The 27,395-nt window shown below is 37.8% G+C and overlaps 1 protein-coding gene across 1 annotated transcript in view; it reads right to left on the minus strand.

Annotated features, from left to right (window-relative positions):
• Window positions 1-27,395, minus strand: part of RERG (RAS like estrogen regulated growth inhibitor) — a 118,107-nt gene that overhangs the window by 11,786 nt on the left and 78,926 nt on the right. Inside the window, exon 3 of the mRNA XM_080811798.1 lies at window positions 1,283-1,339. Within this exon, the coding sequence (XP_080667924.1) occupies window positions 1,283-1,339 (57 nt within the window). The remainder of the gene's footprint in view (window positions 1-1,282; window positions 1,340-27,395) is intronic.

The following is a 27,395-nucleotide window of genomic DNA, read 5'->3' on the forward strand; positions in this document are numbered from 1 at the left end:
CTATCTGACCTCTCTTTGTTTATTGACTCTTCTGTCTTTACTAAACTGTTAGCTCAAAAGAACCAGAGGCTTTTTCTTTCTGTCTGTTGGTTTATCCTCAGCACCTGCAATGATCTGACACATAGGAGGCATTTGAGAATATTTGTTGACTGAATGAATAAAAGCAATGAAAGGAGGCAAAAAGGGGAAGAAATCTCCCTTTTAACCTAAAGTATGTAAGCTTGGAGTCATAACTAAACCAAACAGAATGAAATTAAAAAAAAAAAAAAAGGAATAATCTTTGCCCTTTTCACTCTTCTGAGTAAGGCCAGCTCAACCTGGACTCTGGGCCTGGTAATGAAACGAAGGACGCATGTTTCTCCAGCCTCCTCTGGATTCAAAGTTGTTGCCCTTTACAGACCCAGCCGGGGTCCCTGAAGCATAAAGAACAAAAACTCAAAGGATTAATTTGGAATAAAATCTGAAGCTTAAACTAGAACCCTTGGATTGTCAACATTGTTTTGAGAATGAGGACTAAGCAGCTATCTAATAAGCACTCTGTTTTGACTATTTAAAAAACCTGATGATTGCTTCATACAATGCTATGCTGCTTTCAAGCTCTACAGACACCAATTTTTGTTGCCTCTTTTTTTCTTTTTTAAAATTTTTTTAAGATTTTATTTATTTATTTGACAGGCAGAGATCACAAACAGGCAGAGAGGCAGGCAGAGAGAGAGGAGGAAGCAGGCTCCCTGCTGAGCAGAGAGCCCAATGCGGGGCTTGAGCCCAGGACCCTGGGATCATGACCTGAGCCAAAGGCAGAGGCTTAACCCACTGAGCCACCCAGGCACCCCTCTTTTTTTCTTTTTAAAATAGACTTTAATCAAATTCTTTGGACAGAAATAGAGTTTATTTTTATATTTTCCCCGAATCAGTGTTCGGAAGGTTTATTTTCTTGTGATACTCCCCTCAGTGTGCCAGTTTTTTCCAAACCAGGTTAGCCTTGGCCACTGTGTCTTCCTTCTCCCACTAGAATGATGCTACCTTTTCTGATGTGAGGGCATCGTGTTGTACCCACTTCCTTCCTGGCTCTGGTCTTCTTCTATGTATGAAAATCCTGTGCAGTTCCAAGCACAGACAGTCTGAGATACATGTCCAGCTTCTTGAAGGACTTCTTTGCCTGATTTGATGAGATACTTCCCAAACAGCTGGTAGGGGCTTCAAAATGTTGCAACAGAAAAAGTCATTGCCTCTTTTGGCTCATAAACTCTCACTGGAAAGGAGGAAACAAAATTTGACCTACCGAGAGTGGGATCATATTCCCAGATGAACCGTTTGGTCAGGAATCTCACTACAAGAGCTGTGGAAAAAAAAAAAAAAAGCAACATTTCAAACAAATTTGTTAATTTCTTGTGGTTCTTATCCTTGCACAGAAAGAGAAGTAGCCCAGACAACTAGAGTGCCTTACATTTCTTGGCATATAAACACCCAATGCATTCATTCATGTTTGTTCAAGAGCTTTTTCAGTTTCATATGGTGGCCTAAAAATTGGCACAAAGTCTTAATGGTGCATTAATGAACGGGTTCGATTTGTTCCTTTAGTTACAGGGTTAAAACAAGCAAGCAAAGAAAGACCTCATAACATGAAAATGCTCACTCATAACATTTTTAGCAAAACAATGAATTTACATATAAAGTATCACAATACAGGTGTCTAGAGTTTGAATACTGATAACAACTAAGAACAGTGAATTGAAAACACAATGATTTTTAACTGCAATGGAAAGATCCCTAGCTGGTAATTTGTGTTATCAGAAAAACAGATATTTAAGGGGCGCCTGGGTGGCTCAGTCAGTTAAGCATCTGACTCTCGATTTCCACTCAGGTCATGATCTCAGGGTTGTGAGATCGAGCCCCGTATGGTGCTCCATGTTCAGTGGAGAGTCTGCTTGAGATTCTCTCCCTCTGTCCCTCCCCTACTCATGTGCGTGCACACACACTCTCTGTCTCTCTCTAAATAAAGGAATAAAATCTTTAAAAAACAACAACAGATATTTAAATTTACAGATTTCATTAGTGACTCATCAAAGCTCATCAGAGGTGACATTGATGAAATAGTACAGTCAGAGGTAGGGTCTGGAACCATGTGAAACACTTTACTCACATGATCCTCTCAACCCTTATTTCATCCCTATGAGGCAGATACTATGATTGTTCCCATTTTTCAGGTAAGGAAACTGAGGCTCTGACCGCTCAACAAATTTCACTGAGTCACTTAGCTAGTTAGTGACCAAGTTAGGATTTGAGCTCAAGCAGTCTGTTTCCAAAGCCTATGATTTATCCATTGTTCTCAACTTAATTTAAGGCCGGGCCCCCCAGATAATACTTGACTGGAAGCTGGTGACAGGAGGAGAACTGGCATGATGCGTGGGCTCCACTGTCCTTAAAAACCAGTGGGACACATGCTCGACATTTTCCTATAGATGTACTGAAAACAGTGGTTCTTAACCTCCTTAAAATTTTTTTTTTGAAAAGGGGTGTCACAGACACTTTGAACATGGAACAAAATCTTGGACTCTTTTCCCTGGTAAAATGTATATACACATATTTTGGAAGATAATTTCAACACGCTAATGAGGAGTCTGAAGACCTTCAGTGGTCTTCCTGGGATCCCACTGACCCTAACTAGAAAATCAATGTCTATCATATTTTGTAGTTTTAAAATATCTATTATTAGAATATTTTTATTTTTACCAAAATTTCCTGTATGTAGTAGGCTATTTCTTCCTTGAAGAAATAGAACTAGTTAGTTGGAAGTTGCTATTAGTCTGTCCTTTGTTGCCACTGTAGGATCAACAGAGAAGTATATCGCCCCTACCATAGTGTCTTATGGGAGAGATCACAGGCAAATTGCAATGAGAACCTCATAAAACAGACCACAAACATATGTGGCTTGGCTGGAGACTGAAGTAGCAATGTTCTTTCTAATTACAGAGTGTGAGTCTGAATTGAAGCCAAAATATTTGCAGTGCCTAAAGTAGCAAGGCCACTGACCCTATAATACTTCCCACAGTGAGTGTACTTGTGGTTTTATCTGCAATTTTCAGAGTCTGTCACTGTTCACCCTCTTAAGAATGCATTTGTGGGTGTGTATTTGTGTAAGAAGCAATAAGCAGTAGACAGATATTTTCCTGTTTTTAAATTAGCATGTTAGTAAACATAATTGCCGACCATATTCAGAGTTCACCTTTTGTTAGAGTATGTAGTTTTAACTCTTAAAGTTTCACCCAGAAAAATACACTTACCAGACATCCTTAAGCAATGAGGTAGTAAAATTCATAAGGTTTCACATAACTGAAGTTTGAACTTCCCCAATTCTGAGACCATTTAAAGTTCAATTATTTCTCAAATAAATCTTTCCAAAATGTATTTGACACTCGATTGTCCTTCAAAACTGAGTATATGGAATAACACTGAATCATTTAAAAATATCCCAATCTTAGTTAACAACCTGGATTAGCGTCCTGTGCAGTTACACAGTAATACTGTGAGAAGCCAAGGAATGGTCAAGGCAACACAATTTTGGAATGCTAGTACTTTAAATAGTTTAGTTTTTGAATACACATATTCATACACACACATACCTTTTTTCCTTCCTCAAAAACCATGGCTTTCTCTTCTTTGTTTTTTAAAGATTTTTTAAAAAATTTATTTATTTGAGAGAGAGAGAGAGAGAGTGCATGCATGAGAAGGGGGAGGGGCAGAAGGAGAGGGAGAAGCAGACTCCTCGTTAGTAGGGAGCGTGACCCGGTGCTCAATCCCAGGACCCCAGTTCCATGAGTTGAGCCGAAGGCAGACGCTTAACTGACTGAGCCACCCAGGAATCCCCGGCTTTCTCTTTTCGCCACAGTCACTGGGACCCGAGACCACTTCCAATAACCAACCCATTGGAATCTCCTTTGTTACTTTTGTTTTTCTAAAGACTAATAAGCCATATTAATAAGCCTGTTAGAATTTTTTCTCGTATTAAAGTAGCTCTGGGGTTGGATTCTAAGGAAGCTGTTCTATGAATATAAACAGGATTCTGGTGACTTTTGAGATGTCATGTTTGTTGTTGAGAAGTTGTTCCTGCTCACTGATGGGTTATTGGCTCAGGTTCAGGGAACTACCTTCCAATGGGGCAATGTTGCTAGGCTTTATCAATGAAATCAATCTAAACATTTCTAATATTTTTTAAGAGATGCACATTATTATATGACGGTTATTTTAACAACAGGATCATATTTTTTTTTAATTCAGTCTATGTTTTTAAAGATTTATTTATTTATTTGAGACAGAGATCACAAGCAGAGAGAGAGGGAGACAAGAAGTGTCCCCACTGAGTGGGGAGTCTGATGTGAGGCTCAATCCCAGGACCCTGAGATCATGACCTAAGCCGAAGTCAAGAGTCAGATGCTTAACTGACTGAGCCACCCAGGTGCTGAAATTCAGTCTTTTTCAAATGCAATAAAAAAACATCAAAACCACATTAAAAATTAACATGCCTTATGTTTATTCTTTTTTTAAAAAAGATTTTATTTATCTATTTGACAGAGTTCACAAGTAGGCAGAGAGGCAGGCAGAGAAAGAGGGGGAAGCAGGCTCCCCGCTGAGCAGAGAGCCTGATGCAGGGCTCGATCCCAGGACCCTAAGATCATGACCTGAGCCGAAGGCAGAAGCTTAACCTACTAAGCCACCCAGGTGCCCCCCTTATGTTTATTCTTAAAACACACGCTTCTATCTCCTCACACACAGATTATTCATGGAAAAGACAAATGCATTGTCTATATTTTTGTTTTAAAAAATATTTTAATTTAAAATTATTAGTCTAAAGAATGAAAATAACCTTACATCTGTGGAAGCGTTATCTGTTAAAGTCTCTATTATTTCCACTGGGTCTGAGGTGCTTGCTGACATTCACCATTTACTGATAGAACCATAAAACCTCAGTATTACTTACCCACAAATTTGATTATAATTTTATTAGGAGCTAAAACTTTCATAGGGGATATATCTTGCCATGTCTCCCCTCCACCGCCACTACCACTCACATCACATGATTTCACCTGTCAATGATAATACAGTTGCTTCCTCAGTGGGGTCCTTCCTTCAGCTGCACCCTCAAAACTCTCCCAAACTACTCTTCACACAGATCATGTCTCTGCTAAAACTTAAACCATCTCATGCCACATCTTTTCCTCAAATTCTCCCTGACCTCATCTCATTGAATAATAATGTTATTAGGAACTATTTATTGAGTGCCTTCTCAGTATCAGGTTCCGTTTTAGAGGTTTGCAATAATCCAGTAAACAATTCAAAGATCTCTGACCTTACAGAGCTTATATTCTCCTAGGAGGAGACAGATAAAAAATAAAAATAAGAAATGACTATAATACATTAGAGGCGGTAAGTGCTATAGGATAAAAGAAGTAGAACAAGGTAAGGGGATTTGGCATTGGGGATGAAGGTGTAAGAGTTATTATTTAAGCCAGGATAATCCTCATTGAAAAGGTGGTATAAGAAACAGATGAGTAGGGGCGCCTGGGTAGCTCAGTGGGTTAAGGCCTCTGCCTTCGGCTCAGGTCATGATCCCAGGGTCCTGGGATCGAGCCCCGCATCCGGTTCTCTGCTCCGCATGGAGCCTGCTTCCTCCTCTCCCTGCCTGCCTCTCTGCCTAGTTGTGATCTCTGTCTGTCAAATAAATAAACAAAATCTTAAAAAGGAAACAGATGAGAAGATCCCTGGGAGAACAGTGTTTGAAGGAGAGGGGATAACCAATGCAAGCAAACACATTAAAGCAGGACTGTGTGCTTGATAGGTCAGGGAACAATAAGCAGGCCAGGGTGCCTAAGGCAAAATGAGAAATAATGAGTGTAGCTCGGGATGAGGTCATTTCCCACCACTCCCCTAGCCACGCATTCCACGACTTCTACTATTGTTACTCAACACCACCACCACCACTAATAATAATAATAACTGAAATTCTATTTATTATTATGATGATGATGATTTTACTTGATTCTTTCTTTAGAATGTATGTTTGTGAGGACATTACATTTGTTTAATTTATCACTGTCTTCCAGTTTCTAGAACAGTGTCTGACCCAAAGTAGACTGCAAAATACTTGCTGAATGGATGGAAAAGATACATCAATCCATGTCACAGTTCACTCTCTTGGCAATGAAATAATAACCAGGCATTGAAAGAAGAAGCAACACAAACAAGGCAAGAGAATTCACAGCAGAACCGTGCCACGTTTCCATAGCTTTTTCTTGAAAGGTTATATAAATATGCACTCTGAAATGCCTTCTAATGGGTATTTCAAAAGCCTTCTACAAATTATACTTCCGTAGTTTATTCAATGAGTTAATGCAAAATTGATTTAATTTTCTCTTGAACACCTGTCCTCTCCATCCCAACTATCCTGAGCAAAGGTTTTTCTTTTGAGGTAAATTGGTGGTCTTGGTAACCTTTACTTTTGCTAGCAGTCTGATGTATGATCTTGTTTTCCCTGAAGTTTTGAGGTCTGACATATTTGATTGGTTGCAAGCAAGTTCTGCTTTCTGAAATATTTTATTTTCTTCCCAGTACCTTGAAACTAAATAAGCCAAACATGTCTAAAAGTTAATCTAGAGAAGAACATTTTGCTTATTACATTACCTACTTGAATAATTCTTCATTATATGTGGTTCATTTTTTATATTACTGGAAGTGAATTTCATGATTATCTATGAAAGCTGGTTTCTAACAAAATGGAAAATTCACTAAGTAGAGTTTGAGCCAAGGAAATATCATTTAAACTGACATCAATGTAATAATTCAATAGGACAATATTTCATTTATAAGCAAATGCTAAAAGGCAACATTTCTACATTAAAATAGTTATGCCATTTTAAAAAATTAACAAGTCTGGGTCTAGTTATTCAAAATAAGTTCCGATGTCATTACCAAGATGAGGAAAACATCAAAAGTACTAACTTTAATGGTCAGAATAATATTTTATGGAAATTGATTGGTTATGATCTGTATAGGAAATCAACTTTTAGAAAGAAATGAATTTTTCAAGGTAAATGAAAACTAACACACATGCTAGCCTTAAAAAATTTTTAAATATACTCAGGAGAGATTCTGACCGAACTTTCAAATATTAAACTTTTTAGGCTCATAGTCTTAAAACAGTTCTTGTGATGCCATTATTTTTCACCTATATGGTTTATGAAATAACCTGATTAATAATGTTTACAATACAATTGTTTTGTAGATCCTTACGCATACAATTGTTTTGTAGATCCTTACGCATGTATGACCTCCTAAATATTTGTGATTATTATTCTTCTCTACAGGTCTGTTAAAGAAGTATCCTTAATGTAAAAATCTAGTCCTTTTGTCTGAAGGGAACTTCCTGACTAAGGTGTATTGAATGCTCTATTCCTTAAAGCAGTTTCCAATCACCTGTCCTCTTCAAACTTAGGCTTTCTCATCTATAATATATAGTAATTACATAGTATATTACATACATATATAGTAATTACATAGTATATTATATATTATATATTATTAGTATATTATATATTATATTATATATATTATATAATAGATATATTAGCAGAATATATATATAGTACTATATATATTCTGTATATATAGTACTATATATAACATAATAATATATATTATATATATAATATATATAATTATATATTGAATTATATATTGAAAGGCCTTATCCAACTAATAAAATCCTAATCACCCTTCAAAATCTAGTTCAAATATAATCTCCTTTGTGAAACCCTTCCTTTCTTTCTGTATCAATTAGCTCTTGCTGTTGATTAAACATATCCCCAAACTCAGCTGCCTGTAACAATGAGCATTTATCATGGGAAAATTATAATGTGCTTGTGGAACTGTGGTCAACGGATTGTTCTGGAAAAAGCCAGCTAGCCGTGTTTCAAATGGCCAGTTCAGATTTTTTTAGGACAGGAAAAGAATTTCTGTGTCAATTAAGAGTACTTCAAAAAACACTGTTTTGTTTTTTTTTTAAGATTTTATTTATTTATTTGAGAGAGAGAGAGACAGAGAGCACAAGCAGGGGGGGAGAAAAGATGGGGAGAGAGAAGTAGACTCCCCGCTGAGCAGGGAGCCCAGTGTGGAGCTGGATCCCAGGACCCCAGGATCATGACATGAGCTGAAGGCAGACAGTTAACGGACTGAGCCACCAGGCACTCCAAAGAACACTGTTCTTCACCTGACTTCCTCTTGAATTCTGCCTATAATCCTGTTTAACACACCCTTGGTTTTATATATGCTCAAAGACAGTGCTTGTTATCTCCCACATTCTTATCATAATGAAAAGTTATTATAAATATGTATTAAGTGATGTATATGGTTTTCATTCTGTAATCAGCAGGACCTTCATAAAAAAATGGTTACTTTTAAGTTGTAAGACCAGGTAGCTTTGAGATATTTAATGTCTTTAATGACCTTCCACTGAGAGTCTGCTAAGTTCAGAACAATTACGTCCCAGAGTTTGAATTATTCTGTGAAAAACAAACAACATTTTTTGTTATAGAAAAAGAAGGCAAATGTGGCTAATACTAGCACAATCATAGTCCACTACGGGTTATGAGTATACTCACAACTTGTTATCCAAATCATTGTTCTCTTCTTTTACAGCGTTTTTCAGTGTTTAAACAGAATTCTTAATGCTTGAAAATTACGTGAAGATATTATAATAAACGTACACAGGGCCTTACGTGTGAAAGTTCTCAAAATCAGGCCACAGCCAGGAGATAGAGTAGCTGTCTTCCCCTCTTCTCCCCCTTACCATTACAGACTTACAATGGGATTACTTGGCCCGCTGAGAACAGGAGGCAGTGGTATGTCATCCCAAGTCTACATGGGTGGCCAAACCAACACTAAATTGCTTTCAGTTTGAATTTTACGAACTATAGGTAAAAGTCACAGTAAAGTATTTGAAAAAAAAAGAAGGGTGAGAGAGTTTCATACCACTTGAGAACTGTTTTCTCAGTTCACGAAACATCAATTTAAGCAATATCATGAAAATGAAAATTGGAGTTGGAAAGCATTAAAAATAAATGCAGTATTGTTAGTATTGCTACCCACCTTCCTTCAGTGAGTGTGCACGGTTGGGTCAGGTGTTAGTTGATCCTTGAACAACACAGGTTTGAACTGTGTGGGTCCATTTATATGCACAATTTTCCTGTTCTTTTCTTTTCTTTCTTTTTTAAAGATTTTATTTATTTGACAGGGAGAGAAAGAGCACAAGCAGGGGGAGCAGCAGGCAGAGGGAGAAGCAGGCTCCATACTGAGCAGGGAGCCCAATGTGGGGTTTGATCCCAGGACCCCAAGATCATGACCTGAGCTGAAGGCAGACACTTAACTGATTGAGCCACCCAGACAAACCAATATATGCACATTTTTCTCAATAAATACAGTACAGTACCAGAAATGTATTTTCTTTTCCTCACAATTTTCTCTAGCTTACTTTATTGTAAGAATACAGTATCTACTACATAACATACAGAATATGTGTTAATGGACTGTTAAGGGTATGGTAAGGCTTCTGGTCAACAGTAAGCTATTGCTTACGTTTTTGGGGAGTCAAAAGTTATACATGGATTTTCAACTGCGCGGAAAGTTGGTGTCCTTCACCCCCGCATCGATAAGGGCCAACTGCGTGTCTTTACCCTTCACTGCCCTACAGCACAGAGTAGATATAAATGTGTATCCATATGCTTATGCACATGTATCTGTGCACATCGGTGAAGACATTGAAGCTCAGACTATTTACATTTCTTCCTGAAATACATGACCACTTTTCAGTGCCCATCAACCCTGACTCAATCAGCCGAATCCTCTCTTTCTACAGATGAGGAATTTGTCATCAGACAGCTGACGAGTCATGCCGATATGCTCCTCTGTGGCTACTAAACTCTTCATTGGAAAAATCTGGGTGTGCAAATTGTATGTACTTTACATATAGGGTGCATTTTGAAAAATATACACTGTGTAGTCACAAACACTGCTTTCAACACAAAAGAAAAGAATTAAAACCCTGGTACAAAATATACCCTCTGTAATCCACGGTGTATAAAGACATAAACACAAGACACTGTAGTCCTCCTAATGATACAATTTTGCTTCCTCATTTTAAGGTTGTTCACTGTTTCTTTAAGACGTCTTTTACTGTTTATCATTACTATTATTTTAAATAGAGTGCAGAGATCGTAACTTCTTTCGGAGGCTCCATACATACTTTCAGGCTCATTTCTTTTTTAAAACTTTGCATCTTTGCAAGTTCAAATAAGCTAAAAACTAGTCAGCGTGTTAAGTAGTAATAGAACTAAATCAAAGAAAGAGGAAAAGAAAGGTGTATTTAGAATGGAATAGACTTATAGATGGCGTTACTATTCACCACAGAGCATTTCTATCCGTGCTTAAGTAGGGAAGCACCCCCTCCCTTTTAAAGTCTTCCCTGGCCTTCCCAAGCCATGAATCACTCCCTCTCTGCCATGACATTGTCATTTGTCTCTTCTCTATTATAGAACAGGAACAATTGTCTTGTAAATATTAATTTACATTCCTGTATGTCTTACAGATTCTGGAGTTATAGATTAAGCCGTGTCCTCGTCATCTCCAGGGGCTGGCACATTGCCCAATACATTGCATGGGCTCAGTAAATATTTGAGAGATGAAAACAATGAAAAACTGGATAAATAATTTGGCTTCCATATTACCAGTGTACTCAGGTCTGCACTCTAGGGTGTCTTTATTATTTAAAAAACATGTGTTCTTTAAAGTAACTTCCCTTGAATATATACCACCCCTTCTCAGATCCAATGCCTCGTTCGCATATCCATTGCAAACGTGAAGGGCGGGACCCACCGCTCCTCTTCTCTTCCGCCAGAGAAGAACCACGATTCCTGATCTCATACTAATAGCAGCGTTGGGTTTAACTCCAACCCTGCAGTGGTAAAAAGCTTCACAGAAGTAAAAATAAGCATACTTACAAAAATAGAGGGAATCGTACTCTATATTTATAGAGACAGTTTATTGAAGAATAAAATACATTTGTGGAGACTCCATTTATTAATGATATTAGCTGTTGGATTAAAAGTGTATATACTCTTCAAAAATCTCATTAGGGAGGTTTTAGTTATGTTTTAACTAAAAACATGAATGGGAATTTTGGAACGCTAATATCAGAAGGGGAGTTTGTATTGAATCCAGACTACAAGCTTATTTATTTCTCAAAACACTCTTAAAGGTAGGAATTAATGCTTCTATTTTACATGTAAGAAACCTGAACTGAAAAGTAAATAGACTTGTATGTTTTACAAAGCAGAGAAATGACAGAACTGAGATTAAACCCGGTTTTGTTTGCTTTAAACCTTGGATATTGGAAAAAACCTGTCCAATATTGAATACACACCACTATGTTTTAATATTTCTATGGACATGATATAATTCTGAATGGTTGACATTGTTTTCCAGACAAGCGTACTTCTATGGAGAGGCATGCTTTGAAAAAGCACATTTTTTTTTTTTTTTTTGTTCATCACTAGATTTCTTCATCCTTAGTGGAGGAATATCCATGACCAGAAACCATGGCAACACAGAAAGAGAATATGAATTTCAAAAAAGAACCTCTTATATAAATAAGATTTTTGTTTTTCTCTTGAGTAGATCTTAAGGATGCAACAAAGGAGGAAAGAAGTGTATAATGATATAGACATAAAGTAGAACGTGATAAGTAACTATTTCCTTACTGGTTTCCTCAGACACTAGCAAGTTCATTCTTTCAACAACAAGGAAAAAAAAAAACAAAACAGAGGGGCACCTAGGTGGCTCAGTGGGTTAAAGCCTCTGCCTTTGACTCCAGTCATGATCTCAGGGTCCTGGGATCGAGCCCCGCATCAGGCTCTCTGCTCAGCGGGGAGCCTGCTTCCCTCTCTCTCTCTGCCTGCCTCTCTGCCTATGTGATCTCTGTCAAATAAATAAATAAAATCTTAAAAAAAAAAAAAAGAAGAAGAAAAAACCCAGAATGTCAGGAACCATTTTCGGCAATGAAGGAAAGAGCAAAGAAAATAAGTTTCTATTCTTGAGGAGATGAGAGTCTGTGGCTTTGCATGTTTCAGGAAAAATAAAAAGATTCACAGGTAGAATAATTATCTAATTTAAGTCCTTTTACGATGTGTTGGTAAAAGAAGGAAAACCAGACACAGATGAGTCCAACTGACTTTAGTGCCTCAGAGAAAAAGAAAAAAGGAAAAAAAAAAACTTGTGTTTTCTGGAAGAAAATGTAACAGACAAAATCCTCATAGTATGTATAAAGCATCAAGCCTATAACTGCTTCTGTTCCATCTTACAGACAACAAACCAGAGATTTATGTAAAATATAAGAGGAGGTTCAGGTTCAGTTTCACCTTCTTCCCGTTATCACCTAGACCTCTATCATCCTCCTGTTAAATCGGGACTCAAAAAAAAAAAAAAAAAAAAAAAGAATCGAATCTCCCTATTCTCCCACCTCCTGGGTCCGATACTTCTGGTACTTCATACCTTGTTCCTGGGTCTTTCCTCAACCACCAACCCTCAAGTTCATAGTCTTCTTTTTAGCAGTCCCCTCTTTTCTTGATTACTCTAGCCTTTTCTAAGAAACATGGGCCATTGTGCCTAAAATCAAAGTCAACTTTGGAGATCTCGGCTTTGAGCCTTCTCTAGTAGGGTCATGTTATGTGGGGGCCAGGACAGCTCTTTGAAGTTTTGGCTTAACAACTTTAAGTGACAGCTGAGACCAAGACTGTGCAGTTTGGAATCTTAGGACCCACAGTGGTAAAGGGCTAAAAGCCCTTTCTGAACTGTGGAGATGGACTAGAAAGAAATATCAAAAAAATTCCAGCAAACTGTATTTAAAATGTCACATCTTAAGGAGAGGGGCTCAGAGTAAAGACAGGTACACAGAATTCATATTTCAGAAATACGGATATCTAAATTTCATAATTTTCAAATGTGTATCCATTTGACTCTTCTTTTGCTGCTCCCGACTCCCCTATAAGTTCTACACACATCCATTTAATCAATAAATATTTATTGAGCACTGTGTTAGGCACCAAAGAAAGCAAGACTGAGGGGATTCCCTAAGCAAGATATTAGAAATGACTTCATATTAGAGCTAAATCTTGGATGAGTTGAAGTTCACGAATTTAGGAGGAGCATTCCCAGAGGAATGTTCAAAAGCCTAGACATGGAAGAGCCTGGTTTAGTTTGGAAATACATGTGGTTTAGCGTAGGTTGAGGGATGTGGGGATGGAGCTATGTGGAGGGTAGCTCGTGAGGTTCTTTGGAAACCAGACTAGGAAGGTGCTCATATGTCACTTTGAAGAGCTTGGATTTTACTCTGAAGTCTATGAATAGACAGTCATCTGAGTAGGGGGATGGCTCGATATGAACTGGTTATCTATAGAAACTGTTCATTGATCAACTGTAGAGAGTGAAGCAGAGAAATCAGTCCATTATTCTTTGAGGTAGAATTTGATGGGGAAATGATAGAAGAACAAGTGAGGAAGAAAAAGAAGTAGGTGAGGTTAGGCTTGAACATGTTGAATATGAGACATTAATGAGAACATCCAGATAGAGAAGTTCCATCCTTCCATCCGTCCATCCGTCTGTCCATCCATCCATTCATCCATGCGTCTATCCTCTATTCTTCCATTCATCTACTCATCTATCACACATTCAACATATATTCGTTAAATATTCATTAAATATCTATCATGTCCCAGACACTGTTTGACACTATCACGAGGGTGACGTCATACTCCTGAAGCTGGAGGAAGTGATCTCTGCCACAGTGACACTTCATAGTGACTTCTAAATGCAATGGGCATGGATAAGATGTCCCGCATAGGTAGTTTAAAGCAGGAAAAGAGGATTTAGCACAAAACCCTATGTTCAGCTTCATCTCATGGTGATCTTTTTTGCTTCCTATGATTTCTCCTACCTCAGCTCTTCAAAATTTCTAGCTAAACTACAAAAGTTGACAGATCAAGACAAGGGACAAAAATTTGTTCATATAGCTGTAGTTTCTGAATTAGTCCATCTCCCACTCTCACCTCCCCTCCTCGCCTTGCTCTACTCCCTATGAAGGTCAAAATAATTTGACACCAAAAAACCCTTAAGCCAAATGAAAACATAGAAATGGAATAATTTAATGGAAATTTAAAATTAGTGCAATATAAAAATGAGTGCTTTTATAATACCACAAGTTAAAATGAGATGTAAATTAGTTCCAGATTGGTGTCTGGGGTTGCTCTTAAGTTATTAAGTTTAAGCTTGAAAATTTTGACTTGTCCTGCTTTCTGACAAAAATATCACTCTGAGAGAGAGTTACAGAATAAATGTCAGTTCTCTTCACAAGGAATTTCTTAAAGATAAATGGTATACTCTCCAAGAATTATGAGGCAAACACTTGTCTCTGAAAACCTAGCATGGAAGTCTAGCTTCAGTGCATTCCAAGTCTTAAGAATTAGTAAGGTAAGGGTTAATTTTATATGATAACTGGGTTTTAGGATGACAAATGAGAATGGGAAAAATAGCAGAACCATGACTTATAATTCCTAACATGTTTGATAGGGAGCAGAGGTTAGGGGATACTTATAAAGAATGTAAAATCAAAAAGTTTTATTTTAAATTTAAAAATTAACTTGTATGACTAAATAACAATAAATTCTTCCTGAATTTAAGCTGAAAGTAGAAACAAGAGGAATTAAACTTGGGATATGGTAACCAACCGATTTGGCTTTGTCTTTCTGTTTGTATAAAGGTTAATAAGCCTAGAGCTATGGATTCTGTGCCCAAGAATTCAAATCAGTTTTATATAAGTTGAAAATTATTTATTTTAATTACAAGTGATGCTTAAGAATTAAATTACTAGGGGCACCTAGATGGCTTGGTGGATTAAACATCCAACTCTTGATTTCAGCTCAGGTCATGATCTCAGGGTCAGGGAATCGAGCCCCATTGGGTTCTGCAGTGGGGGTGGAGCCTGTTTAAGATTCTCTCTCTCTCTCTCTCTGCCCCTCCCCACCTCTCCCCAACCATACTCACGTGCCTTCTCTCTAAGAAAGAAAGAAAGTTACTAAATTTTCCAAACCAGAGTTTTTAACTTAATAATTTGTGATTTATTATGTTTTTTATTAAAAATAATATTTTAGGGGTGCCTGAGTGTCTCAGTCGGTTAAGCATCTGCCATCAGCTCACATCATGATCTCAGGGTCCTAGGATCAAGACCCACATCAGGCTTTCTCCGCAGTGGAGAGTCTGCTTCTCCCTCTCACTCTCTCTTTGTGCTCTCTTATGCAAATAAATAAAATCTTAAAATAAATAAATAAATAAATAATATTTTTACCAAGGCATTATATTTAAACAGAATTATCTGTACTGTATTGTGTATTTTTCTAAATTTTCAAGGTATTTAGATATAAAATTTGTACTTTTTAAACTTTTTTTCTGAAAAAGGAAATATATATGGTGTTAATGTCTGAATTTTTTCTATGCTCATTTTGTTAGAGCATGTGGGAAACGGGAAACTGAAAACATTCAGACTTTGATGGGACATAAAAGTGATTCAGAGTCACTAAGGATCCCAGGGAAGCAGAGGAATATCTCATTTAATCTTCTTCTTTTATAAAGAACCGGGGAGTTTACCATTTACTCTGCTCCTACATGCCCTCTGCCCCAGACTCACTTTGCTTCCTGCCTATGTGGGCGCCTACAGGTTTAATAAGCTGTGCCTATGACTCTAGCCCAAAGGGGTTACCTCTAGCAATAGGCCATCTCCATTTGTAGCCTTTACACCAGTCCTCTCTTTACAGCCTCATTAAACAAAACAAGAAAAATGGAAACTTAAAAAGTCACAGTGTGTATGGAGAACTAGAGAGTTACTGTGAGAGATTGGGCTGGAAAAGTACCCATATTCTGAGAAGCTGATAAGCCAAACTAAGAAATTTCAAATTATGCTTACGATGACAGGAAGCCATTAAGCGATTATAAACACAAAGATGCCTGGATCATCTTTTTGTTTTATCAAGGGCACTGCTGGTTTCAGTGCCAAGATGAACAAGGGGGATGCAGGCAAGGCTGGAGACAGGAAGACCAAGAGGGAAGAAATTCCAGTACTAAGAGAGAAGAAAAAGTGAAACCACATGGCTCCTCCTCCACTCCTATCCACTAGTCAATGTGTTGAGTCATAATTGGGGTTATACAGTATGTGGCCTTTTCAGTCTGACTTCTTTCACTTAGCAACATATATTTAAGGTTTTTCTATGTTTGTGTCCTGGCCCAAGAACTTATTTCTGTTTACTGATGAGTAATCCATTGTATAGCACAGTTGGTTTATCAGATCAGCAATCGAAGAATATCTTAGATGCTTCCAGTATTTGGCAATTATCTTAATTACATTTTGGCTATAACCATTCATACAAGGGCATTTGTATCAGGTAGTTGGGTAAATAAGTAGGAACACAATTGCTGGATTATGATAAGATTATATTTAACTTTATAAGAAACTACAAAACTGTTTTCCAAAGTGGTGTACCATCTGCATTTCCACTAATAATGAATGAGAGTTTCTGTTGCTCCCTATTTTTGAAAGCATTTAATATTGCCCATTTTGTTTTGATTTTTAAAAAATGTTTGTCTTTCAAATAGGTGTGCATTATTATCTCATTGTTGTTGGTTTGTTTGTATGTTTGTTGCAATTCTCTAATGATACATGATATTGATAATCTTTTCATTTGATTTTTTTTTGCCATCTGTATATCTTCTTTAGTAAGGTGCCTGTTCAGATATTTTGTCCATTTTTAAAAAAACAGATTATTTTTTAGATCAGTTTTAGATGTTCTGCTTATTTATCCCTTCCTCCCTCATAAATCCTGGTAATCACTAATTTTTTTCTTGTCTCCATAGTTTTGCCTTTTTCCAGAATGGTATGTAGTTGGAATCATATAATATGCAGCCTTCTCAGATGGTGTTTTTCACTTAGTAACATGCATTTACGGTTTCACCATGTCTTTTCATGGCTTCATATAGCACTTCTTTTTCGTACTGAATACTATTCCATTGTCTGAATGTAGCACAGTTTATTTATCCATTCAGTTATTTAAGGACAGATTGGTTGCTTCCAAATTTTTGCAGTTGTGAGTAAAGTGGCTATAAATATTCATGTGTGGCTTTTTGGATGGACAGAAGTTTTTAACTCACCTGAGGAAATATTAAGGAGTGTGACTCCTGGATTATATCGGAAGAGCATGTTTAATTTTGAAGGAAACCATCAAGCCATCTTCTAGAGTGGCTGTGCAATTTTGCATTCCCATCAAAAGTAAATGAGAGCTCCTATTGTTCCACATCCATATCAGCATTTGGTGTTGTCAATGTTTTGATTTTGTCCATTTTAATAGATGTGTAATGGTAATTCATAGTTTGCATTTTCAATTCTGTAATGATATATGATGTGCAACATCTTTTTATATACTCACTTGGCATCTGTATCTCTTCTTTGGCGAGGTATCTATTCAGATCTTTCATTCATTTTTTTTAAAGATTTTATTTATTTATTTGTCAGAGAGAGAGAGAGAGAGAGAGTGAGCACAGGCAGACAGAGTGGCAGAGGGAGAAGCAGGCTCCCTGCAGAGCAAGGAGCCCGATGTGGGACTTGATCCCAGGACGCTGGGATCATGACCTGAGCTGAAGGCAGCTGCTCAACCAACTGAGCCACCCAGGCATCCCTTTTATTCATTTTTTTAAACTGAGTTATTTTTCTTATTTTTGAGTTTTAAAATTTCTTTGTATATTCTAGATAATTGTTCTTCACCAAATTGCCCTTTGCAAATATTTTCTCCCAGTCTGTGGCTTGTCTTTTCGTTCTCTTGACAGTGTTTTGGTCAGAGCAGAAGTTAATTTTGAAGAAGTTCGGTTTATCAGTTATATCTTTTATGGATCATGCCTTTGGTGGTATATCTAAAAAGTCACTGCGTTATCCTAGGTCACCTAATTTTTCCCTTGCATTATCTTCTATGACTTTTATAGTTTCGTATTTTGTATTTAGGTCTACGATCCATTTTGACTTAATTTTTGTGAAGAGTATAGGGTCGGTGTAAAGATTCATTTTTTGCATGTGGATGTCTTGTTTGAGTGTCATTTGTTGAAAAGGCTATCTTTGCCTCGTTGCATTGCCTTTTCTCCTCTGTCAAAGATACTCGATATTATTTATGTGGGTCTATTTCTGGTGTCTCTATTCTGTTACATAGATCTATTTGTCTCTTCCTTTGCTAATACCACATAGTCTTGATTACTGTGGCTTATAGAACATTTTGGGAAGTCAGGTACTCTTGGTCTTCCAACTTTGTTCCTCTCTTTCAATATTACGTTGGCTTTTCCAGGGCTTTCGCCTTTCGATGTAAACTTCAGGATCAGTTTTTCTATACCTACAGGTTGAAAACGAGTGGCGAATCAGGGGTCATCCGATGCGTGTTCCTGGTCTTAGTGAAGAAATTTCTAGTTTCTCACTATGAATTATAACCTTAGCTGTAGGTTTTTCAGCTGTTCTTTATCAAATTGAGAAAGTTCCTCTGTATTCCTAGTTTCTAAGAGTCTTCATCATAAATAGCTGTTAGATTTTTGTCAAGTGCCTTTTTTTTGCATCCATTATTATGGTCATGTCACTTTTCTTCTCTTGCCTGTTCATGCGATAGGATGAATACATGAATTGATTTTTGTTTTTTTTTTAAAGATTTTATTTTTATTTATTTGACAGACAGATCACAAGTAGGCAGAGAGGCAGGCAGAGAGAGAGGAGGAAGCAGGCTCCCCGCTGAGCAGAGAGAGCCCAATGCGGGGCTCGATCCCAGGACTCTGGGATCATGACCTGAGTGGATCATAACCCACTGAGCCACCCAGGCGCCCCCATGAATTGATTTTTGAATATTGAACTAGCCTTGCATACTTGGGCTAAACTCCACTTGGTTGTGGTATATACATTTTTTGTAGACAACACCTCATTGTTTTGGTTTTCTTATCCACTCTGACAATCTCTTTTAATCGCTGTATGGAGATCATTCACATTTAGAGTGACTATTTAAATAGTTGGATTAATATCTACCATGTTTCTAATCATTCTCTATCTGTTGCAATTATTGCTTTTTTCTTCTTCCCTCTTTCTCTGGCTTCTCTGGGTTTCACTGAGCACTTCATGCAATTCCATTTTTGCTCCTCTGTTAGCCTATCAATAATTTCTTTTTAGTGGTTGTTTTATTGTTTGCAATATAAATTTATGACCAAGTCCTCTTTAAAATGATACTATATTGTTTCACGAGTAATGTAAGTTACTTTGTTTCAGGATGTTCCCAGTATCTCTCTTTTATCTCTTATAACATCACTGTCACTCATTTCCCTTATCCATATGTTATAATTACCAATACATTGTTACCATTATTACTTTGAACAATAGTTATCTATTAGGTCAATTAAGAATAAGAAATATAAAAATTTTTATTTTTGCCTTCATTTATTCTTCCTGCAATGCTTTTCTTTTTTATGTAAATCTGAGTTTCTGATCTATATTGTTTTTCTTCTTCAAGAAGAACTTCTTTGAACATTTCTCAGGTAGGGAAGCTCTGCTAGTAATGAATTCTGTCAGTTTTTGTTTGAGAAAATCTTCACCTCTTCACTTGTGAAGGATAATTTCTATTTCCATATCCTTTGTAATATAAAATTACAATTTGGTGCTTTTTTTTTTCTTTCAGTATTTTAAATATTTCATTACAATCTCTTCCTGCAAGGTTTCTGATGAGAAGTCAATTGTATACTTCTTATACTTACTCCTCTACAGGTAAGATGACCCCCACCCCATTCCAGTTTCTTTCCAGATATTCTCTTTGTCTTTTTTTTTTTTTTTTTTAAGATGGAGTATGAAATGCCTATATATGCATCTTTGGTATTCACCCTGCTTGGTGTTCTCTGGGATTTTTGGAACTATAGTTTTGGTGTCTGTTCCTAGTTTTGGAATAGTCTTAGTCATTATCTCAAATATTTCTTCTGCTCTATTCTCTTTCTACTCCTTATGGTATTCCAACTCTATGTATTTTATATCTTTTTTTTTTAAATTAAGATCTGGTATTTATTTTCTCTGTAACACCAGGTGTCTGGAAGGAGTGCTGTATCATCCTGCTGACAATGACTAGAACTGCATGAGGGTAAATCAGCCCTGAACCGTGTGACCCTCCCCATTGGTAATCTAGGCACCATCCGTGTAGCAGAACAGAAATGCTTCCCAATTATGGGCTTGCCTAAAATATTCTCATTCCCACTAACATTTGGAAGCATAGTCACTCCCTTGTCAGCATAGGCAATCATATCATGCCTCTCTTGCAGCATACGGGGGCCTCCTAAGCAGCATATATTATATATCTTTTAGGATTATCCTACGGTTCTTAGATATTCTGTGTTTTTCTCTTCCCATTTCAATCTGGGAAATTTTCTTTGACGTGTGTTAAAGTTTACTGATTCTTTCCTCAGCTATGTCCAGTCTACTGATGAATCTATCAAAGGCATTCATTTCTTTTACATAGTTTCCCATTTCCAGCATATTCTTCTGATTCTTTCATAAGGTTTCCATCTCTGTTTACATTTTTTAATCTATTCTTGTGTGTTGTCTACAGTTCACAGAGAACAAGTCATGGTTCTATTAGTTTTTATCCAGGTAAGTTAATCTTGGCTTTGATTTTCAGTATTTGCTTCTCTCCAGATTTTAGGATATAGTGGATTGCCCAGCAGCTTCACTTTTCTGGTCCAAAAAAGTAATTGATTTCGTTTGTTTAGCTCTTTTCTTGTTTTAAGGATAGGAGTGATGATTTAGAACCTCTTTACATTTCAGGGCTGAAATTAGAAGTTTGTCCAGCTTTTTTACATAAGCAGGTCCAGAGGTCCCTCAACCTGTTGTTATTTCTGCCTCTTTACTATTCTCTCACTCTTCCAACTCAGCCATGCATTATCTTTATTCTAGCATTTTAAAATAATGCATTATTCACATATTTTTAAATGTGCAATGTAAAGACAGATTTCAGCGATGTACATCAACATCAACACCATAGGCCTGGAAACAGAACTCGACTGACAAGTATTTAATATTCCATCATTAGTATTATTTAGTTTATTTCTAACTTTTTCAAATTATTCATATTTACCCAACTTTACATATTATACAAGAGCATTTAGTTGACAGATATTGTTATATACATAATCACAAACTCTTGGTTATTCTCCATTAATAGATAAGAGTGTGTTCAAATTTTTTCATAGACTCATAACTTTACACGTGTTATGTCTTAACCTTAATAGTACCAGAACCATTGATGTATTCAAATTGAAAAGTTACATTTCAGATTCAGTTTGCTGATATTATTTTCTTTTCAACACAAATGACACAAGCATAATCTCTTGTTAGCAATTTCTCTAAGATTAAATTGTCAGACAAAACTAAAATCTGACAGCTAAAAATTTATAGACATAGAGTAAAGTTTCCATGTCCCTCACTGGAGTATTTTCTAAAAGATTTCACTTTATCTGTTTTGTTCCTTTGTTCTGAAATAAATTAATATAAAAGCTCACCAAATCATTGCCATGTTCATTTATTTATTACATACATTATCTTAAGATGAATATATGGTTGATAAGGCTCATGTGGTGTGATTTGAGTCTCAATTGTGGATTACTAGGTGGTGATTTATCAATTAGTCTTCTTCATTCTTACTTTTCTAGCATTTTTCTGAATAATAACAATATTTTGGGTTCTAGGAGAAGAGAAGACGAGTGGGAGGGAAAAAATGAAAAATGCAATACTAGTTCTTGTAATTAGATAAGTTAAACCACTTAAAAAATTCACTGGCATATGTTTTACACACTTTCTAAAACTATATTGTCATCTGTTACCGTTCATTTTGAAATAATTGGCACAAATTCGATGCATATATTGGCAGAAGCACACAACTTAACCAACTCTCTTCTAGCTATTCCAAGCCCATTTTTCTTTGTGGGATAAAAAAGCAATCTGCCCCATCGCAGGGAATACATTTGGATGCAGAACAGAGTGACCTCACAGAACCCTAATTTCAAATCCAAGGGATCTGGCGCAATGATCTTCTTTAGCAAATGCTTTCTAAAGCTCTGGGCTGGGCGCTGGCACTCGAGATGGTGTATTAAAGTCATGCTGGTAGCTATTACCAAAGGCACTTACCCTGTATATGCACCAGGTTTATACATAAGCCCAGTAAAGGATAGTTCAGTAGTAATTAATGTTCCTTCCACAGAAAATCTCAGAACAAAGACAAAAACTATAGAAAAGATAAATTAAGGATCTAAGTTCAAGGCAAATTCTCATAAGTTTAACCCATTTCATTCATCCATGGGACATATTTTTACTAATAACTATTATGTGTATGTCACTGAGCTCATTGCTGAGTAACAGTACTGGCCTGAGTTTGCTTGTTTATTAATTCACTCAATATTTGGGGATAAACCACAATGTGCCACATTCCTTCAGGGTCTAGAGACTTAAACAAACAGAGCAAAGTCTCATCCCACAAGCTTTGTGGTCCTTAGATTCCAGTACAGAAAGGCAGATATTAAATAAAATACAGTAAATAAATAGTGTGTTATATGGAGATAAGTACAATGGAGAAAAGTAAAGCAGGGGGGAACAGAGGGCCTGGACTGGCGTACTATTTTAAAGAGGGTGATCAAGAAGTCTTTACTGGTGAAATATCATCCTGGCAGAGACCCAAAGTGGGTAATGGAGTGAGCCAGCTACGTATCTGGGGAAAGAATGTTTCAGACAGAAGGAAGAGCATGTGTAAAGGCCCTGAGGAAGAAAGGCACTTGTTAAGTAACACGAGGCAGCCACCGTGACTGGGGCAGAGAGAACAAAGGGGAGAGTGGGAGGAGAGGGGGAAAGTTAAGTAAAGGGTGGTGGGGTCATGCAGAGTCATGGAAGTGAGTGTCAATTGGAGGCAGGGAAACATCAGACCATTATGAGGAAAGAAGTGATGTGATTTGATCACTATGAGGGCTAGGGCAAGGGAAAGAGAGGGAGAGCAACTAGGAGGTGGTGGTGATCACCGAAATCATGGCATTTGGACCAGGGAAGAGCAGAGGACATGGTAAGAAAAATCAGATTTGCTTTTGAACTGGCGATGGAGTGTGAGAGGGAAAGAGGCAGTGAAGGATGACTCCGAGGTTTATGGTCTAAGAAACCGGAGGCCTGAACTGCCATTTGCTCAGAAGAGGAAAGACTACAGGTAGCGAAGATTGTAGAGGAAAGATCAGGAGTCAATTCCAAACACATGAAGTGTGTGATCGCTTTTAGGCATGCAATGAGGGGACATTAGGAGCTAATGGGATGTAAGAATCTGGAGCTGAGGGCAGAGATTCAAGCAAGAGATGTAAATCTGTGTCAGAACAACAAAGGTATTTGAAGACACGAGACTGGATGAAGTCACCTGAAGACAATATGGATACAGGAGTTCCCTGAACGATGGGGCATCTCTAACCTTTTTAGCAGTTGGGTTGCTGAGGTAAACACCAGTGAAGATGACTAGAAGGGTAAGTAGGAGGAAAACTGGAGAGTTCAGAATCCTGGAAGCTATGCAAAGAAGGTGTTTTGTGAAGAAAAGGATTGATCAACCGTTTCCAGTGTTGAAAATAAGTGAGAGGAGGACGCATTGGATTTCGCCATGGGAAATCATTGGCGATGGAATGGTATGAATGACAGCTTGATTGGAGTGGGCTCAAGAGCATACAGAGGGGAGGAAATGGAGAAGTAAATCTAGGCTGTTAAGCTCTTATCAAATGGCTCTGAATCACGTAACCATTCACAGTGATGTGCCCATTTTAAACATTTATCAGCCACCGTTTTGTTTGAAAATAACATTGTGAATCACACAAATTTAATGATATATTCAGCGACTATTTAGCAGTATACCAAATATAGTTTAAATGGGTAATTCTATAGCAACAAGACTAGAATAAAATGACAGAAAGTTATAAGATAAGAGAGGAAGTATTTATGTAAGTGTATGTGGGGGGATTTTTTTTTTTAGTAGAAAAATTTTTCCCCCCATTCTTTCTTCCCAGGTACTTATTCCTGGATTTGAGCGCCCAGAAGCTAAGATCTTGGCATTAGTAATTAGATTGCAGCCAGAACCCGGTCTACCCACAATTCCCAAACACCCCATCCTCAGATGCCTGAGATAAACACTGTTTCCACAGCATGAAGAGAAAAAAAGCAGAAACAAAAGCAAATGAAAATTTTGATATAGGCTTATATCCCCTCCCTCTTAGGCTGGGGCAGAGATTGGGGTTGGAGAAAAGGGCAGAGGAATCTCCAGTTAGCTTTACTGGATTTAGAACAAGGTAACCTCTCCTCCACAGCCCGTCCTGGCCCACAGAGCCCCATGGCTCAGGAAGTAGGGGCACCTCATGGGCTGACCAAGCAGATGGATTTCAAACAGAATCTCAGAACCACTGTCCTGACAGGACCCAGGGCACTTCCAAAAGTTCGCTCCGTGGCTCAGAAAGTGCCCAGGGTGTGCCATCAAGAGCCAGTGGGCCTGATACATGCAACAGTCAGACAAAGCAATTTCTTTCTTTCTTTCTTTTTTAAAAATTTTATTTATTTATTTGACAGACACAGATCACAAGTAGGCAGAGAGGCAGGCAGAGAGAGAGAGGGGGAAGCAGGCTCCCTGCTGAGCAGAGAGCCCGATGCGGGGCTCGATTCCAGGACCCTGGGATCATGACCTGAGCTGAAGGCAGAGGCTTTAACCCACTGAGCCACCCAGGTGCCCCTGACAAAGCAATTTCTTTTCTTTTCTTTTTTTTTTTTTTTTTAAAGATTTTATTTATTTATTTGACAGAGAGATTACAAGGAGACAGAGAGACAGGCAGAGAGAGGAAGGGAAGCAGGCTCCCTGCTGAGCAGAGAGCCCGATGTGGGGCTCGATCCCAGGACCCTGGGATCATGACCTGAGCCGAAGGCAGAGGCTTTAACCCACTGAGCCACCCAGGCGCCCCTGACAAAGCAATTTCAACAGCAACTGTGCTCAGGTTCATCAGTGGTGCGGCTACACAGAGGACTGGCCACTCCTGGATACCGATGCCAGTACACATGCCAGTAGACATCTGCCAGCCCAGGTGGGAAAGAGCTTCTTCCAGCCTTCGTATAAGCCTGCATATCTCCTATCGAAACCCCGGGAGTGAAAAGGGGGCAGCAAAACCCTACTGGGGACCAAAAATCCACTAAGGAAAGCCTGAACTTTCAGATGAAACACATAAAACTGGCTATTTTAGGTTCACGTCGGAACACAGAATAAGACTTAAGATTGAAATTAGGTCATTTTAGAGAAATGTATACCAGCGACATGAGCCCACAATCACACAGGAAACGTGTTCACAAACTCTTTGGGAGAAGCTGTGATAGAGGCAAGTACAACACTCCGCACTTGGACTGGTTAAGAACTGGGTGTGAATCCCAGCTCTGTTCTTTCCCCAGAATTTCAAGCAAGGTAATGATGCTTTCTGAGCTCTGGTGCCCTTATTTGTAAAATGAGGACAAGTAAATATACCTTACAAGACTGTTGTGATTATAAAATGCCATGCTAGGGGCGCCTGGGTGGCTCAGTGGGTTAAGCCTCTGCCTTCAGCTCAGGTCATGGTCCCAGAGTCCTGGGATCGAGTCCCACATCGGGCTCTCTTCTCAGTGGGGAGCCTGCTCCCCCCTCACAGCCTGCCTTTCTGCCTACTTGTGATCTTTGTCTGTCAAAGAAACAAATTTTAAAAAATTAAGAATAAATAAATAAAATGCTACACTATATATAAAAGTGTTCAATAAACTTTATATGTTCCAAAATAAAGGGTAAAGAGAGACCCATACCAGGTGCTGTAATGTACCAGGCTCCTTGTATTATGGTAAATGTTATGTGTATTTTATATTATATTTTTATATTTAACACACAGTATGTCATAATATATATACTAGTTATGTTGCTTTATCGGAAATCAAATCTAGGTCCACCAACTTGAAAAGTCAGGCTGTTTTATCTCCTGTACCATCAGGTAAGGTACAATATTACTCTTTCATTCCCTTTTTAAAATTTGAAGCATAATTAGCATACAGTATTCTATTAGTTTCAGGTCTACAATATAAGGATTCAACAATTCCACACATTACTCAGTGCCCATCAAGAAAAGTGTATCCTTGGGGGCACTTGGGTGGCTCAGTCAGTTAAGCATCTGCCTTTGGCTCAGTTCTTGATCCCAGGTTCCTTGGATCAAGTCTCACTTGGGGCTCCCTGCTCAGCGGGGAGTCTACTTCTCCCTCTGCCCCTGCCCCCTGCTCCTGCTTTCTCTCTCTCTCTCTCCTCTCTTGTAAAAAGAAATAAATAAAATCTTTAAAAAAATAAGGTAAGTGTACTCTTAATCCCCTTCACCTATTTCACACATCCCCCCACCCACCGCCCTTCCAGCAACCACCAGTTTATTCACTCTATTTAAGTTCGCTTTCTTGTTTGTTCATTTGTTTTGTTTCTTAATTCCACATAGGAGTGAAATCATATGGTATTTGTCTTTTTCTGACTGGCGATACTACTCTTGATTTGCATTAGAGCTATGTGTGTGTTAATTGAAGCAGTTTCTAGGAGGCACAGAGGGTGGGACCCCATTTGGACGGACAGCAGCAGGTCCAGGGCGGAATAAAGGCTAATCCTTGAATCCCTGAGCAGGCAGCTTCCCAAATCCTGTTTACCTTTAGCGATTTGGCCTTTGCATTGGATTGGCAAACAGTACAAAAGCATGCAGATGAGCTTTAAGCAAATCAACTTAGAAATACTATACTAACAACCCCTCTTCAGTTTTCTTTTCATTTGGGTTTTAGTCTAATATTCTTAAAAGAAAAATCTACATCTCTCTCAAAGCTGCCTTTTCCTTGATATTCTAAAGCTTTTAATTGTGTCCAGTTTGTAAATCTAGTTTACTGAAACCTAACAAAAAAGAAAAAGAAGGAAGAAAAAAGAAAAGAAAGAAAGAAGGAAAGAAAAAGCTATGTTTGCTTCAGTTAAGCCTGGATAAGGTTCATGCCAGATCTCATTTTAACAAAATGAATTCACTATTCTCTGGTAAACACTGGATGAAAGTTATAATTATGCTGGTAACCAGAAAGACTCTCTGGGTTTAGTTTACAGAATTATGTGAACTTAAGTTAATATTATATCAAAAAGATTAAAATCTGGACCTGAAAGTGAAGGTTACTT

Source organism: Martes martes (assembly GCF_963455335.1).
Source record: "Martes martes genome assembly, chromosome: 8".
In the NCBI taxonomy this organism is placed as follows: Eukaryota; Metazoa; Chordata; class Mammalia; order Carnivora; family Mustelidae; genus Martes; species Martes martes.